At 53.3% G+C, this 13799-nt stretch overlaps 1 protein-coding gene and 1 long non-coding RNA gene across 3 annotated transcripts; one reads left to right on the top strand and one right to left on the bottom strand.

The window, feature by feature from the left end:
* Positions 1-1539: 1539 nt before the first annotated feature.
* LOC129047343 (protein FAM163A) lies at positions 1540-5775 on the top strand. Its single transcript, XM_054550512.1, has 2 exons — positions 1540-2790; positions 3379-5775. Exons 1-2 carry the CDS (start codon positions 2698-2700, stop codon positions 3787-3789), a joined length of 504 nt encoding a protein of 167 aa, XP_054406487.1. The 5' UTR covers positions 1540-2697; the 3' UTR covers positions 3790-5775.
* Positions 5776-6647: 872 nt separating this feature from the next.
* LOC129058225 (uncharacterized) lies at positions 6648-9163 on the bottom strand. Of its 2 annotated transcripts, XR_008523238.2 has the most exons (4): positions 8532-9163; positions 7557-7957; positions 6939-7439; positions 6648-6850 (listed from the first exon to the last, which is right to left on the bottom strand). It is a non-coding gene; the product is annotated as an uncharacterized LOC129058225 (long non-coding RNA). The 2 variants fall into 2 exon arrangements; XR_008523239.2 differs by having other exon boundaries at positions 6939-7957.
* Between the last annotated feature and the right edge of the window lie 4636 nt (positions 9164-13799).

Genomic DNA, 13799 nt, shown 5'->3' with positions numbered 1-13799 from the left:
CCCAGCCTCGCCAGATCCCTTGCAGTTCCTGGAACTGTTTTCTCACACCCCTGGACTGTTCATTCTGCCCTCCCCACCTTGTCTACTGGATAAGCTTTCACTCAGCTTTTAGGATTCAGCTCAATGCAACACCTGCAGTGGAGCATCTCCCCCCAGTCAGTAGCTGCCCCACTCTGGGTTCCGCAGCTCTGGTCTGCACTTCTGTGGCTGCAAGTCTCACACTGTATCGTAAGGTTTGCCCCGTATCTTTTCATCACTAGGCAATAAGCTGCTTAAGAACTGTAGGACTGTGGCTCACACTTGTAATCGCAGCACTTTGGGAGGCCAAGGCGGGTGGATCACCCACCTTGGTGGGTGGTCAGGAGTTTGAGACCAGCCTGGCCAACATGGTGAAACCCCGTTTCTACTGAAAATACAAAAATTAGCCCCGTGTGGGGTTGCACATCTGTAATCCCAGCTACTCGGGAGGCTGAGGTACGAGAATCACTTGAACCCAGCAGGCAGAGGTTGCAGTGGGCCAAGATTGTGCCACTGCACTCCAGACTGGGGGACAGAGTGAGACTCTGTCTCCAAAAAAAAGAACAGTGGGACTGCATGATGGGGCAGTGGATCACGTAGGCAGAAGAAAGGGAGGTGAGGAGGGAAAGATAAGTAGGGTGAGTGTGCAGGAACATGGGGGATGGCAATGCCTTTGAAGCTGTCTCTAAAAGTTTATGGGCAGATAAATGTATCCTGCAGGCAATGTGGTGCATGAGAGTCACAGAAAGGCCCAGGGGTATGAAGGAAGGCTTAACAGCTGGTGGCAGGAAGGGTACTCAGAGACAAAACTGGGAAGGTTTGTTAGGAAACCATTGTGCCAGTGCAGCTTGAGAGGTGACGAGTCTTCACTGGTGTGGGGGACAGAAGACTGGGATAGCCAAAGAGAATTTGAGGAGTTTAAATTCTGGGCAGCTAGGGGAATGTCCCATGGGCTTGTCAAACTCTAATGTGCAACTTACTCAATTGAGACCTTGTTAAAATGCAAACTCTGACTCATTAGGCCTGAGGGGGGCCTGAGATGCTATCTTTCTAATGGCGCTCCCAAGTGATGCCCACGCTGCTAGTCCACAGAGCAGGAGTGGATTTGGAGCCGCGCTGCCGGGCAGGTGCAGCTCTCTAGGAGGACAGTGGTGGACAGGTGGTATCTTTGGGTAAAGAGATAAAGGTACCCCTTTTACCCGGTGAACACACCAGGGTGCATAGCTTTGTGAGCACAGTGCAGTTGGGTTCTAGCCCCACTTGCCCTTTGAGTAATAAACAACTTGCAAAGCCCTTTGGGGCAGCTCTGATGGAGCCACCAACAGAGACAGACAGGTTGGAGGCAGGGAATCCATTTGGAGAGCAGGGTGATGATTTTAACCAGTCATAACTGAGTTTGAGATGACCACTGGGACATCCACTGAAATGTCTATCTACTAGCAGCTAGAGACCCACCTGGAGACCCGGACTTTGGGGTCTGTGGGCTCACTGATGACATGCCACACAGTGAAGAAAGCAAAATGAGGGTTGGCTGGGAATCATGTAACCCTTCTGGCCTTTTTCAGTGAGTAACTCTCTTATTCCAACATCTCTGTCCTTTCTGTTGTTTTGCAGGTCACCGTTCCCTTTACTGAATGTAAGTGATTGTAGTCATTTTTCCATCTCCAAGATGCCAAGTTCCCATTCCCCACCCTCCTGTCCCCTTGGTCCCAGTTCACCTGGGAGGCTCAGAAATCCCCATTCACTGACCTAAAAGGAGAGTCTACCTGAAGCCATGACAGCCTCATGCCCAGAGCTTGCCTCTGTTCTGTTCATTCAGCCTCAGAAGCCAGGACCAGTCTCCCCAACTTGGCCACAGCCTTCCAGGGCCCAGAATGCCACACACCGCTCCCTCTGGGCTCACCTTGCCTTTGTTTTCCAGGAGGGTTTGAAGTAGAAGAGAGATACCCCTAAAAGAAGTGCGGGTTTGAGCCAGAGAAGAGCCACCTGGTGTTTTCGAGATTTGGCCCTTTCCCCGCCAGCCCGGGCCAAAGGCTCAGGGACCACTGGGGTGTGTGCCAAGAGGGCGGGGATCAAGAGCACAGCCTTTGGGATGAACGGGCTGGGTGGAATCGCAGCCAAATTATTCTCAGCCCCGTTCAGCATGCGTGCGGTAGGGATAGCTAATAACTGCCCCGAAGGGTTATCGCGAGGATGTGGTAAGATGCGTGGGGGTGCTTAGCATGATGCCACACAGGGAGGAGCCCCGCAATCAGCGGCAGCTGTTCCTCTGTGTCTGGAGCCACGCAAAAGCGGAAGCTAAGAAGGGTATGAGGGGAGAGGAAAGGCGAGAAGAGCACCAAAGGGGAAAGATCCTGAGAACTTTTTGAAACTGGATAGAAGCAAGGGGTAGAATTAGCACTCAGCTTTCTCTCTTCCCTCCCGCAGCTGTTACCTGCCCCTCTGCCAAACACCCCCAACTTCCCCCACTTAGGCTGGCCCGGTCTGGAGCCACAGTCGTCCTCAGCCTTCAGGAAGCCCCTGGGGCCTGGCCCTCCCTGCACCTGCTGCTCTCAGGCCCCCTGCCCCAGCCTCGGGGCAGTTCCAGGAAGACTCCCCCCGGCCCAGCCCAGGGCTACAGCCACAGCTGGTCCTCAGCCCTCCGCACATCTTTGCAGAGTTTGATGGGGCGCCGGGCGGATGACAGCGGGAACGGTTGTGATCACTGGCGGAATCCTAGCTACGGTGATCCTCCTCTGCATCATTGCCGTCCTGTGCTACTGCAGGCTCCAGGTCAGTCCCCGGGACCTGTAGCCAGAAGCTGCCAGGCCACCAGCAAACCTCTTTTTCATTATGGGGGCAGAAACTGGAGGCCGACTTCAGGCCCCACAGAGCCCAAAGCCATGGAATGTGGCAGGCGTAAGTCAAGGAGGCTGGGAGTTGAGGCTGGTCAGAAGGGAGCTAAGCACCGCCCAGCCTGCCCACTCAGAGCACACAGAAAGTGTGCTGGGAAGATACAGGGTCATTGGGTTGTGTCTTCTGCACCTCTGAGATTTCAGGGGAGTGCGAAGAGGACCATTCTGGGGAGGCTCTGAAAGCTGCCGCCAGCAGCTCCAGCCCCGTCCTCAATATGATGTGTGTGTCCCTGCCCGGCTCAACTAGAGCCTGGAGTTACTGCGAGGAGTGGTGGGAGGGGAAAAGGAAAGCAGCACTGGCCTTGCAAAGCTGGGATTAGAAACTTGTGGAGCAGGCCCCTGGGGTTCAGTACCTGGCACTAGGTTCTCCATGGAGCAGGGGACAGGGGCACCTGTGCACACTCAAAAATGCGTGGGGTGGGGGAAGCATTCACCCTCTCAGGCATCCCTCTGCCCTTCCGCACAGTATTACTGCTGCAAGAGGAGCGGAACCGAGGATGCAGACGAGGAGGAGGAGCGGGAGCACGATCTTTCCACGCACCCCAGAGGCCCCAGCTGCAATGCCTGCAGCTCCCAAGCCCTGGACGGCAGAGGCAGCCTGGCGCCTCTCACCAGCGAGCCCTGCAGCCAGCCCTGCGGGGTGGCCGCAAGCCACTGCACTACCTGCTCCCCATACAGCTCCCCCTTTTACATACGGACGGCTGACATGGTGCCCAATGGGGGTGGAGGCGAGAGGCTCTCCTTTGCTCCCACATACTACAAAGAGGGGGGACCCCCATCCCTCAAATTGGCAGCACCCCAGAGTTACCCGGTGACCTGGCCAGGCTCTGGGTGTGAGGCCTTCACCAATCCAAGGGCTATTAGTACAGACGTGTAAATCCTTCCATCCCCACCCGCGCACACACCCACACTGCTGCCCTGGCGGGGGCCATGGGGGTGATGGATAACCCTCCAACAGCCCCACATGGGCTGTCTCTCTTTCTTTGGCTTTTCTCGCTCCGCAGTGGAGGGTTTACTAGGATTTAAGCTTTTGAGTGCATTGAGAACCAGGACAGGGCCTGGCTCCAACTCTGTGGGCCAGAGGTGGGGGACTGCTAGGTCGAGTCTGCAGCTTCGCCAGTTTCTCGGTTGGGACACTCCTCTGGCAGCCCCAGCACCACCACAAGCCCTTGCAGTGTGCCCCAGTCCCCTGGATTCACTGGTCTGCAAAAAGGAGCACCAGGGAAAGCTCAGCAAAGGCTCAGGAGGCCTCCAGGGTCCTCGGGAGATGAAGCATCCGTGCCTAGGAAAAGGGGACAGAGAGCAAGGAGAGAAGTGAGAGCTACAATTACCGCATAGGAGAAGCGAGGGGCGGGGCGTCAACGGCACTGCTTCAGGACGCGCTTGCTGAAACGAATCCAACAGCTAGTTCACAACCCAGCTTTGTACGTTGGTTACCATAGCTACTGCTGTCACTGTAGCTGCTCCCGTAGGGACGTCGATTCCTGAACGTATCACATCTCACCTGCCCCCTTCCTCGTGGAACGCGTCAAGTTGACTTTAAAGCCTAAGGTGGCTTGTGGGGACTGCACCAGAAAGTGTCTAACCTTGTGTTCCTCGAAATCTTTTCTCTGCCTTAGGAACCAGCGCCCCCTGCTGGAAAAGTTTTTTCATTTTGTTAGCTGACTTCTGGTAGCTTAGCAAAGAGACCAGCTGTCTCTCCGCCCAACCCACCACGCTGAGTAGCTTGCATGGATGCAGTCCTGTGAGGGTGTGCATAACCGTTCCCAGGTGTACACACACACACACACACACGCACACACACACCAGTAACCACGGGTAGGCACTAGGGGCTTTGTACATTCAGGAGCTGCAGAGAGGAAAGGTCTCCCATGTACCATCGAGAAGGAAAAGTCTGATCCCCAAACAGCTTGAACGAAAGGTGGTTAACGTGACCAATCCCCATGGCAGCCAGCGGGCTGGTGAACAGGAAGAGCACGGAATCTCTGTGGGGCGATGCTGCAGCGGCTGAAACCACGTCAAGTCCCCCAGAGCCCGGCATTCTACGTGACCATCCACCGGTGACGCCGTGGAGCGGGATCTTCATTCATCCCACCAGAGCAACATCCCAGTCCTGAGGATGGGAGGGACGTGACTTAGCCTTGGGATTCCACGCTCGCCGCCGCCTCCCTTGGCCGCGCTACTCCCCAGTTTCCTGGCGATGAGCCGTTTATTGTATCTCACACCAGCCTCATTTCCAACTCCGACTTCCCACTTAGAATGTGGCAATGGCCTTATGCTTTGTGAGTGAAAACCCTGATGAGTTTTCCAGTGGCCTCTGCAGAAGCTGGCCCCCTTCTAAGGGCATAGCTAACCCCCTTCCCACTCCTGAGTCACCGAATTCGAGGAGGGTGGGGCAGGGAAAGGGCTGGTCCCGCTGCTGAAATCTTGATTCTGCATTTGAGGAAGGTCAGGGTGCCGCTGGGGGAGCAGGGAGCGGGGAGGGAGGAAGAGGGGAATGCACATCTTTTGCGCCACTATTAATGCACCTGTCACCTTCATCTCAATCTGGAATCAAAGCGCCCTGGGTTGAGAAGCAGACCTGGGCTCTGGTCACACTTTGGTCACTCATTAGCTCTAGGACCAGTCACTAATCTCTGAGACTCCATTTTCTCCAGGGAAATGAGGCTTGCCCAGATAGACTAACGACCCTTTAGTGCTCCAAGAAGTGAGAATTTCCCAAAAAGATCTCCCGGCCCAGGCCACTCCCTCTTGCCCTAATCCTGGCAGAGTCTGGATGTATTTACCCAACTCTGATTTTGTGTGCAGGGATGCTTGCTGATGGATGAAAGACCACAATAAAACAAGATTAGCAGCAAAACAATTTTAATTGTCAGTGAAAAGCAAACATGTTTGTCAGACTCTCCTACAGAGTCACTTCAAATGGTAACTCTTCTCTTGTACCAGGAAGCAGCTGTAGGTGGGGTAATGGGATCTGTCTCCTGGTGCAGAGGGGCAGCTTACGGCAGCAGCTTCAACAAGCGTGTCCCACGGCCAGCCCTAACTGGGCCAAGTGCAAGCTCCTGATGAGCTGCTGGGCCTGGCAGCGTTCCCCACTTCCTAGTGCCTTGCTCCCCTGGAATTCCACAGCCAATCAACCACAGCAGCCACGTCCTCCTTGCCAGAAATAACATCATTCGTACGTCCTGCCTTTGTAAAAATCAAGACCCAGTTAACCATCACCTGCTTCTTGCCCCGATCGATGGGGTCCCTGAGTGCAAGCATCCTGTGCAATCCCCTCCCTCCTACCACTTTCCTAGCTAAGCCCTGCTAGCCCCACAAATCAGAATCTGGGTTTGGGGCGTTGGAGAGATGGTGGGCCCCAGCTCTTCCCCACATAGCCCATGCTGCTTAGGGCACAGTCTCCAACCAGGCTCAAGATTGCCTGCCTGCCCGCTGCACCTGCAGGGCCCCACCCTGTGGAAAAGGAAGCTTCCCCCACTCAACTGCACTGTCCTTTTCTGCTGTCTAGTCTGTGCTAAGGGACACTATTGGTACTCTTTTCAAACGGTGCCCTAAATTGGAAGCGAAGGAGGGGCCAGGAACGTAACCCTCTCCGCCGTCTTTCTCCACCTCCACTTCACCACTCCTGCTATAGACTTCTTGTCTTGCATCTTTGATAACTTGGAGTCATAACCAAGTGGATGTCGGAATAAATGAGAGATTTGAAGTAGAAATCCCACAGGGTCCTTCGTTCTTCACCGGGGGAAGTGAAGGGGGCAGTTGGTGTGGATTTAAGGGTGAAGCCTCCTCTTCAACACCCAGAGCGTCTGTGTTCCACGCTCTCCCTGCTCCCACGGTAGCAAACCTCCACCTTGTTGCCTGGCATACCCCCATTGCCTCAGTCAGAGTTCAGTCGGTGGAGATTTGCTGTTTGTTGGAAAAGTGGCTGAAGGGCCCTGCTGAGGATAGTGAGTTTCCCTGTGGGGCAACCCAGGCCTCGGCCCCTGCTACCTGCCCTTCCCCTCTTCCCAACCCAACACACACCTTGCAGGCTGGTGGTCTTCCTGCCCGTGTAGCTCAGGGTAAAATCACTTCTCTGAAGCCTGAGGAGATCATGTCACATGGCCAGCCCTTTGTTACAGGGGCAGCAAAGGAAGAGAGGGGAATTGGGACCAGATCCCCAGTGCAGCCCAGCAGAGACTACAGAAGTGGAGAGGGATGGAGGGGGACTGGAGAACTGGGAACTAGCTTTGTGTGTGGGAGGGAGAACTCAGGGATGAAGTGAGAGCGCCGTGTGTGTGTGTGTGTGCGTGCGCGCGTGCGCATGTGCACATGGGTGTGTACAAGAGAGCTGCTCTCTCTCCACCTCAGGGCCTCAGGGTGAGCCCTGACTGCAGCTTGGGGGTGCAGTAGGCAGCCTGTCCCAGCAGTCCAGCACCCAGGCCTCCAGCCCTGCAGCAGCCTTCCCTAGCACCAGTGGGAGCACAGCTTCCTTCACCCTTGGCCCAGGGAGCAGTTGGCCACAGCTCTGTCACCACAACTGTCCTATGGGAGCAGAAACCGGACCCTGAGGCACACTTATCATTGCACCCATCCCAACCTCCAGCCATCTCCTTTGCCGCTGTAGGGAAGCCAGCCCGGACTCGGCCTCCAGCCTCTCACCCGGCACATCTGCTTGGCCTAGTGCTTGCTGGCAGGTCACGGCCCTGACCCAGCTCTTCTCCCTGGTGGCCCTCAACCGCCCTCAGCCTCAGCTCCAGCTGGGGAGGAGGGTGGAAGAGCAGCTTGAGTCAGACTGAGGAATGCAGGCGAGGTGCTGGCCGTCCTTGTCACTGTTCTTTGGAAAATGCCTCTATCAGTGCCTGAAGTTCAAGGAGTGTGGGCTGTTTTCTTTCTGAGTTGTGAGCAAATTGAGCTGGGGGACTCCGGGGCATGCTGCGCTATCCCGGGAGTCTCAGCCTTAGGTGGTTTGGTGATCTTCCCCTGGAAATAATCAGTGGCTCCTGAGTAGCACTTGTAAACTTGAATGTAGAAAGCTGGGTGAGAAGTTTTCATCCTCTGCACTGTTCAGGCCCAAAAAAGCGGGAGGCAGAGGCTGTCGTCAAAGTGGCATGTTGCCCTCATACCCGGGGGCTTTCCAACCAACAGCTCTGGCACCCCAGATTCCAGCAGCCCCATAATGGCATCATTCAGCCCACATCCCCAAAACCTGTCTGTGTCACTCTGCCCCTGAGGCTTCTGCAGGGACTTCAAGGAGAAGCTTCTTTCACCATAAAAACATCTCACCCAGTTTTCTACGCTCTAGTTTACAAGTGCTATTCAGGGGCTATTGATTATTTACAGGAGAAGTTCGGCAAACTACCTAAGACTGAGACTCCCGGGATAGGGCAGCATACCCCGGAGTCCCCCAGCTCGATTTGCTCGGAACTCAGAAAGAAAACGGCCCACACTCCTTGAACCTCAGGCACTGACGGAGGCATTTTCTAAAGAACAGTGACAAGGACGGCCAGCACCTCCCCCGCAGTCTGACTCAAGCTACTCCTCCACCCTCCTCCCCAGCTGGCCCCTCTCTCCACCAGTTCCCCCTCCCAACGGCCATCCTTCCTTCATCGCTTGGAGAACCAAGTAGTGCACAACCTCTCAGAACACGCCGCTTGCACCTTCCCAGTGTGCCTCAGGGGGGAGTGGCACATGGCTCCATCCTCCAGCCCAGCACACAGCACCCCTCACGCAGCTGGCTCGTGCTGAGGATGGCAGGAGGAGGTGAAGGAGGAGCTCCCGGGTCACAAAGCCATTATCTCTTTTCTCCTGTGACCTAACACCCCAGCAGACACAGCAGTCTAGTGGCAGCGGTTAGAAGGTGGGATGTGGAAGCAGACTTCAGCTGGAATCCTGATTCTACCACTTGCTGTGTGACTTTAGGCAACTTTGGGGACCTCTCTGTGTCTCAGTTTTCTCTCTTGTAAAATTGGGATCATAATGCCCACTGTATTCCATGAAAATTAAGTGAGCTGGCTGGGTGCGGTGGCTCACGCCTGTAACCCCAGCACTTTGGGAGGCAGAGGAGGGCAGATCGCCTGAGCTCAGAAGTTCGAGACCACCCTGGGCAACATGGTGAAATCCTGTCTCTACTAAAACACAAAAAATTAGCCAGACGAGGTGGCAGGCGTCTGTAGTCCCAGCTACTTGGGAGGCTGAGGCACCGAGAATCACTTGAGTCCCGGAGGCGGAGGTTGCAGTGAGCCGAGATTGCACCACTGCACTCCAGCTTGGGCTACATAGTGAGACACCATCTCAAAAAAAAATTAAGTGAGCTGACACCTCACTTAATTTTAATGGATACAGTGGGCATTATGGTTCCAATGTGACATCTCACATGAATGATAATGGCACATGTGGTATCATTAGCAGTACAGCCAAGTCCAAACTCTACCACTCACAACATGACAGCCAATAAGTTGAGAGAAGGTGTTGGGGTAAAGGAAGATGGCTTTATTTCCGGGAGCTTCCAACTGAGAAGATGGAGGACCAATGTCCTAAAGAAACTTCTTTTTTTTTTTTTTTTTTTTTTGAGTCAGAGTCTCGCTCTGTTGCCCAGGCTGAAGTGCAATGGCACAATCTTCAGCTCACTGCAACCTCCACCTCCTGGGTTCAAGCAATTCTTCTGCCTAGGCCTCCCAAGTAGCTGGGATTACAGGTGCCCGCCACCACATCCAGCTAATTTTTGTATTTCTAGTAGAGACGGGGTTTCACCATACTGGCCAGGCTGGTCTCTTAGCCAGGCTGGTCTTGAACTCCTGACCTCGTGATCCTCCTGCCTAAGCCTCCCAAAGTGATGAGATTACAGGCGTGAGCCATCGCGGCCCAGCCAGAACCAACTTAAATTGATAGATTTTTTTTAGGCTCCTTTCATATTAGAGGAAGAGGGACCACGCAGGGGGTGAAGGTCTGGAGGGGACTGGAGGCCACAGACATCTGGCTGTCATCAGGGGTCCAAGGAGGTTGCAAAACTTCTTTGTTCATGGTCAACTGCTTGTCAGATCCACCTTGTTGCTCTAAGTCTTTCAGACAGCACTGTTACTTGTGTGCACACTTCCTTATCTCCTCAGGAGTCTGTTTCAAAAGAGAGGTAGTCATTAGTACTAGCGTTAAACTGTAATCAAAATGCTTTTCGTGGTTAGCTTGGCCTGTGTGTAGGAATGAGCAAAGGCAGTTGGCTTATGAGGTTAGAAGCAAGATGGAGTCAGCGATGTTAGATTTCTCTGGCTGTTACAGTAGGATGTACAGACAGAACCAAATCTGGAGGCAGCAGGGCCCCCCACAGGGGCTACTTAGGCATCAGGAAGGAAGGTTCCCTCTGGGCTCTCCCCTTCTCCCCGCTGCACCGATGCCCACACCTGCACTCAGCCCCTCCTCCCTCGTACTACTTGGTTCTCCACCCAGTGAGCTGCCGGGCGATGAAGGACGGATGGCCGTTGGGAGGGGGAACTGGTGGAGAGAGGGGCCAGCTGGGGCCAGCCTGTGCCCCCACTGCCAGGTCCACCTCTCTCTCCATGTGGAACCTCCCACCTCTGCAAGTAACTCTGCCTGTGACTCATTGAGGGACCCATGCTCCCAGCAATCTATGACTGCATTTTTGCCTCATATTTGCCCCAATAAACTGAACGAATGAAGGAGAGCATTCATATTTCAACTAAGAGCAAAGCTCTCTGCTTGGAGACAGAGACCCACTCTGTCACCCAGGCTGGGGGTGCACTGGCGCAATCCCAGCTCACTGCAACCTCCGCCTCTGGAGTTCAAGTGATTCTCCTGCCTCGGCCTCCCAAGTAGCTGGAATTAAAGGCACCCGCCACCATGCCTGGCCAATTTTTGTATTTTTAGTAGAGACAGGGTTTCACCATACTGGCCAGGCTTGTCCCAAACTCCTGACCTCAGGTGATCCACCCGCCTTGGCCTCCCAAAGTGCTGGGTTTACAGGTGTAAGCCACTACACCTGGCTGCGCTTCTTGTTTCACTAGCTTTCGAGTTCAAGTCTTGGGTTTGAAAACTGGTTCCGAAGGGACTCAGAAGACCCCCAGCTCTTCCTCTTGAGCCCGAATTCTTCGGCCCATCCATCCCTGGCTCCACTGGGCTTCTCCTAGAACCTGCCACACATTCTGGCTTTCCTACTACCAGAAGTGGGCAGGGACTCCAGATATCACCGAGCAGGTGAGAGGGGAAGGAAGGGCAGAAGAGAAGGAGCCCAGATGTGCAGGAGGGAGGGAAGGGAACAGGCTCAGGCAGAACACCATCTGCATCTTCACAGTTAGGAAACCAAAGGAGAACCACCTGGAGGACTGGACCTGCCACACGCCTGTCGCTCCTGCCAGTGCCGGCTCTAAGGGACCTGCCTTCTCTCTGCTCTGAATCCTCCTCCCTCGTGTCCTGCCGGGCTCCATGGAGAAGCAAGAGGGATGACGGCACAGCTGCGCACCCATACCTGTGGGTCACAGGGGGCTCCATTCCCCTAACCATCAGATGATCGCTTACATCCCACGGATATAAATTTTCAAGAAATAAAATTAAGGTTATCTTTCTCTATTCAGCTTACAAATGGTTCAGCTGACTGTGCAGCCCTGCTGCTCCCCTCTTCATTTGACAGACACAGATGCTGCTTTACTTACAATGGGGCTACGTCCCAATAAGCCCATCCTAAGCTGAAAATATCATAAGTCAAAAATTGATACAGCTAACCTACCAAACATCACAGCTTAGCCTACCTTAAACGTGCTTAGAACACTGACGTTAGCCTACAGTTGGGAAAATCATCTAACACAAAGCCTATTTTATGACAAACTGATGACTATCTCATGTAATTTATTGAAAATGTACTGAAAGTGAGAAACAGAATGGTTGTATGGGTGCTCCAAATGTGGTTTCTACTGAACCTGTACTGTTTTTGCACCATCATAAAGTAAAAAATTTGTAAGTGCAACCATTGTAAGCTGGGAACCATCTGTGCTGGTTTTGTCACACTACTTACTGTGTGATTTAGGCAAGTTTTCTATGTAATTCTAAGTTGTTTGGGGGAATGTCGTATGAACAGACTTATCTCCACTTCAACATGAGCTGAGGCAGCTTTCCTGGTTCTAGGCAACGGAAATAAGGGAAATAAAACTCTTGGGACCGAATTCTGCCAGTTCTATAAAAGAGTATCAAACCTCCACTGACAGCGTTGGAGGAGGATGACTAGCAAGATTTGGACAGCCACCAAGCGCCACCAAGCGCCACCAAGCGCCCCCAACCACCTGCATGCACCTGCCTTCATCTCTTCTGGGCCCTTCCATGGGTGCCAGTGGAGCAGGACTTCTTCAAAGCAGCTCTCAGCACCTTTGCCTTTTCCCCTTGACCCTTTTCTTAGGGGGAGTAAAGGGTACTTTTTAGAAGTACTATTTCTGCTAGAAGAAATAAACGCTGTAAGTATGTTCCTTAATACTTTAGTCATGAGAGTTTTTATTCTAGATCCAACTGAACAACTTGAGCTTGAACAGAGGCCTGACCCCCTCACAAAATCTTCCGAACTCTTCCCTCAAGCACAGAGGCCCAACCAAAGGGACAGGCCTTCTCCAGGTAAGCAGCGTGTGCTGTTAGCCACCAAACAGTCAGCTAAGGAGGCCATGGCTCAGACTCCAGGGAGGGGTATCTCTAACTCTTCCCAGGCAGGAATCTTTTTTTGTTGGTTATTTATTTATTTATTTATTTATTGAGATGGAATGTCACTCTGTTGCCCAGGCTGGAGTGCAATGGCATGATCTCGGCTCACTGCAGCCTCCACCTCCCAGGTTAGAGCGATTCTCCTGCCTCAGCCTTCCAAGTAGCTGGGATTACAGGCACCTCCCCCACCACACCCAGCTAATTTTGTATTTTAGTAGAGATGGGGTTTCACCATGTTGGTCAGGCTTTTCGTGATTAGCTTGGCCTGCATGTAGGGATGAGCAAAGGCAGTTGGCTTATGAAGTTAGAAGCAAGATGGAGTCAGCGATGTTAGATTTCTCTGGCTGTTACAGTAGGATGTACAGACAGAACCGAATCTGGAGGCAGCAGGGCCCCCCACAGGGGCTACTTAGGCATCAGGAAGGAAAGTTCCCTCTGGGCTCTCCCTTTCTCCCCGCTGCACCGATGCCCACACCTGCACTCAGTCCCTCCCTTCAAACTCCCGACCTCAGGTGATCCACCCGCCTCGGCCTCCCAAAGTGCTGGGATTACAGGCATGAACCACACAGTGCCTGGCTCCAAGCAGGAATTCTCAGGCAGGCAGAGCCCTGGAGAGAGGGATGGGAGGAAGGTGAGAGGAAGGCCAGAGGCCATCTTTTTAAAATTTATTTTTATTTATTTTATTGAGACAGGATCTCACTCTGTCCTCCAGACTGGTGTGCAGTGGTGTGATCATAGCTCAGTGTAACCTTGAACTCCTGGACTCAAGCAATCCTCTCACCTCAGCCTCCCTAGTAGCTGGTATTACAGATGCGTGCCACCATGCTCAGCTAATTTTTTGTAGAGACATGGTCTCACTATGTTGCCCAGGCTGGTCTTGAACTCCTACCCTCGAGTGATCCTCCCTCCTCAGCCTCCCAAAGCCACCATGCTCAGCCAGGAGGTCATCTTCTTGTTCCTAGTCCCTGAAAGGCAAGATCTTCTAAAGCAGCTCCTTTCAGGCTATAAAAAGCTCAACCTTCTCCAAATTTGTGAAATTATTGTCCAACAAACATGTTCCAATACATTCAGCATAAAGACACCTGGGATTATTCATAAGGATAACATTTCTGCTTCTAAACTCATTTGTTGGGCAGCCCTGAACTGTTCCTGAAGCTTAGGAAATGGACATCCAGCCAGGGCCGTGCCCTAAGCAAGGCAGAAGCCACCCCT

This window comes from Pongo abelii, chromosome 1, assembly GCF_028885655.2.
Source record: "Pongo abelii isolate AG06213 chromosome 1, NHGRI_mPonAbe1-v2.0_pri, whole genome shotgun sequence".
Classification (NCBI taxonomy): domain Eukaryota; kingdom Metazoa; phylum Chordata; class Mammalia; order Primates; family Hominidae; genus Pongo; species Pongo abelii.
This window is presented reverse-complemented; position numbering and strand designations above follow the sequence as displayed.

Coding starts and splice junctions, on each gene's coding strand:
- LOC129047343 (XM_054550512.1), top strand. CDS start 2,698: ATGACAGCGGGAACGGTTGTGATCACTGGCGGAATCCTAGCTACGGTG. Junction 2,791..3,378: donor TGTGCTACTGCAGGCTCCAG/GTCAGTCCCCGG, acceptor CCTTCCGCACAG/TATTACTGCTGCAAGAGGAG.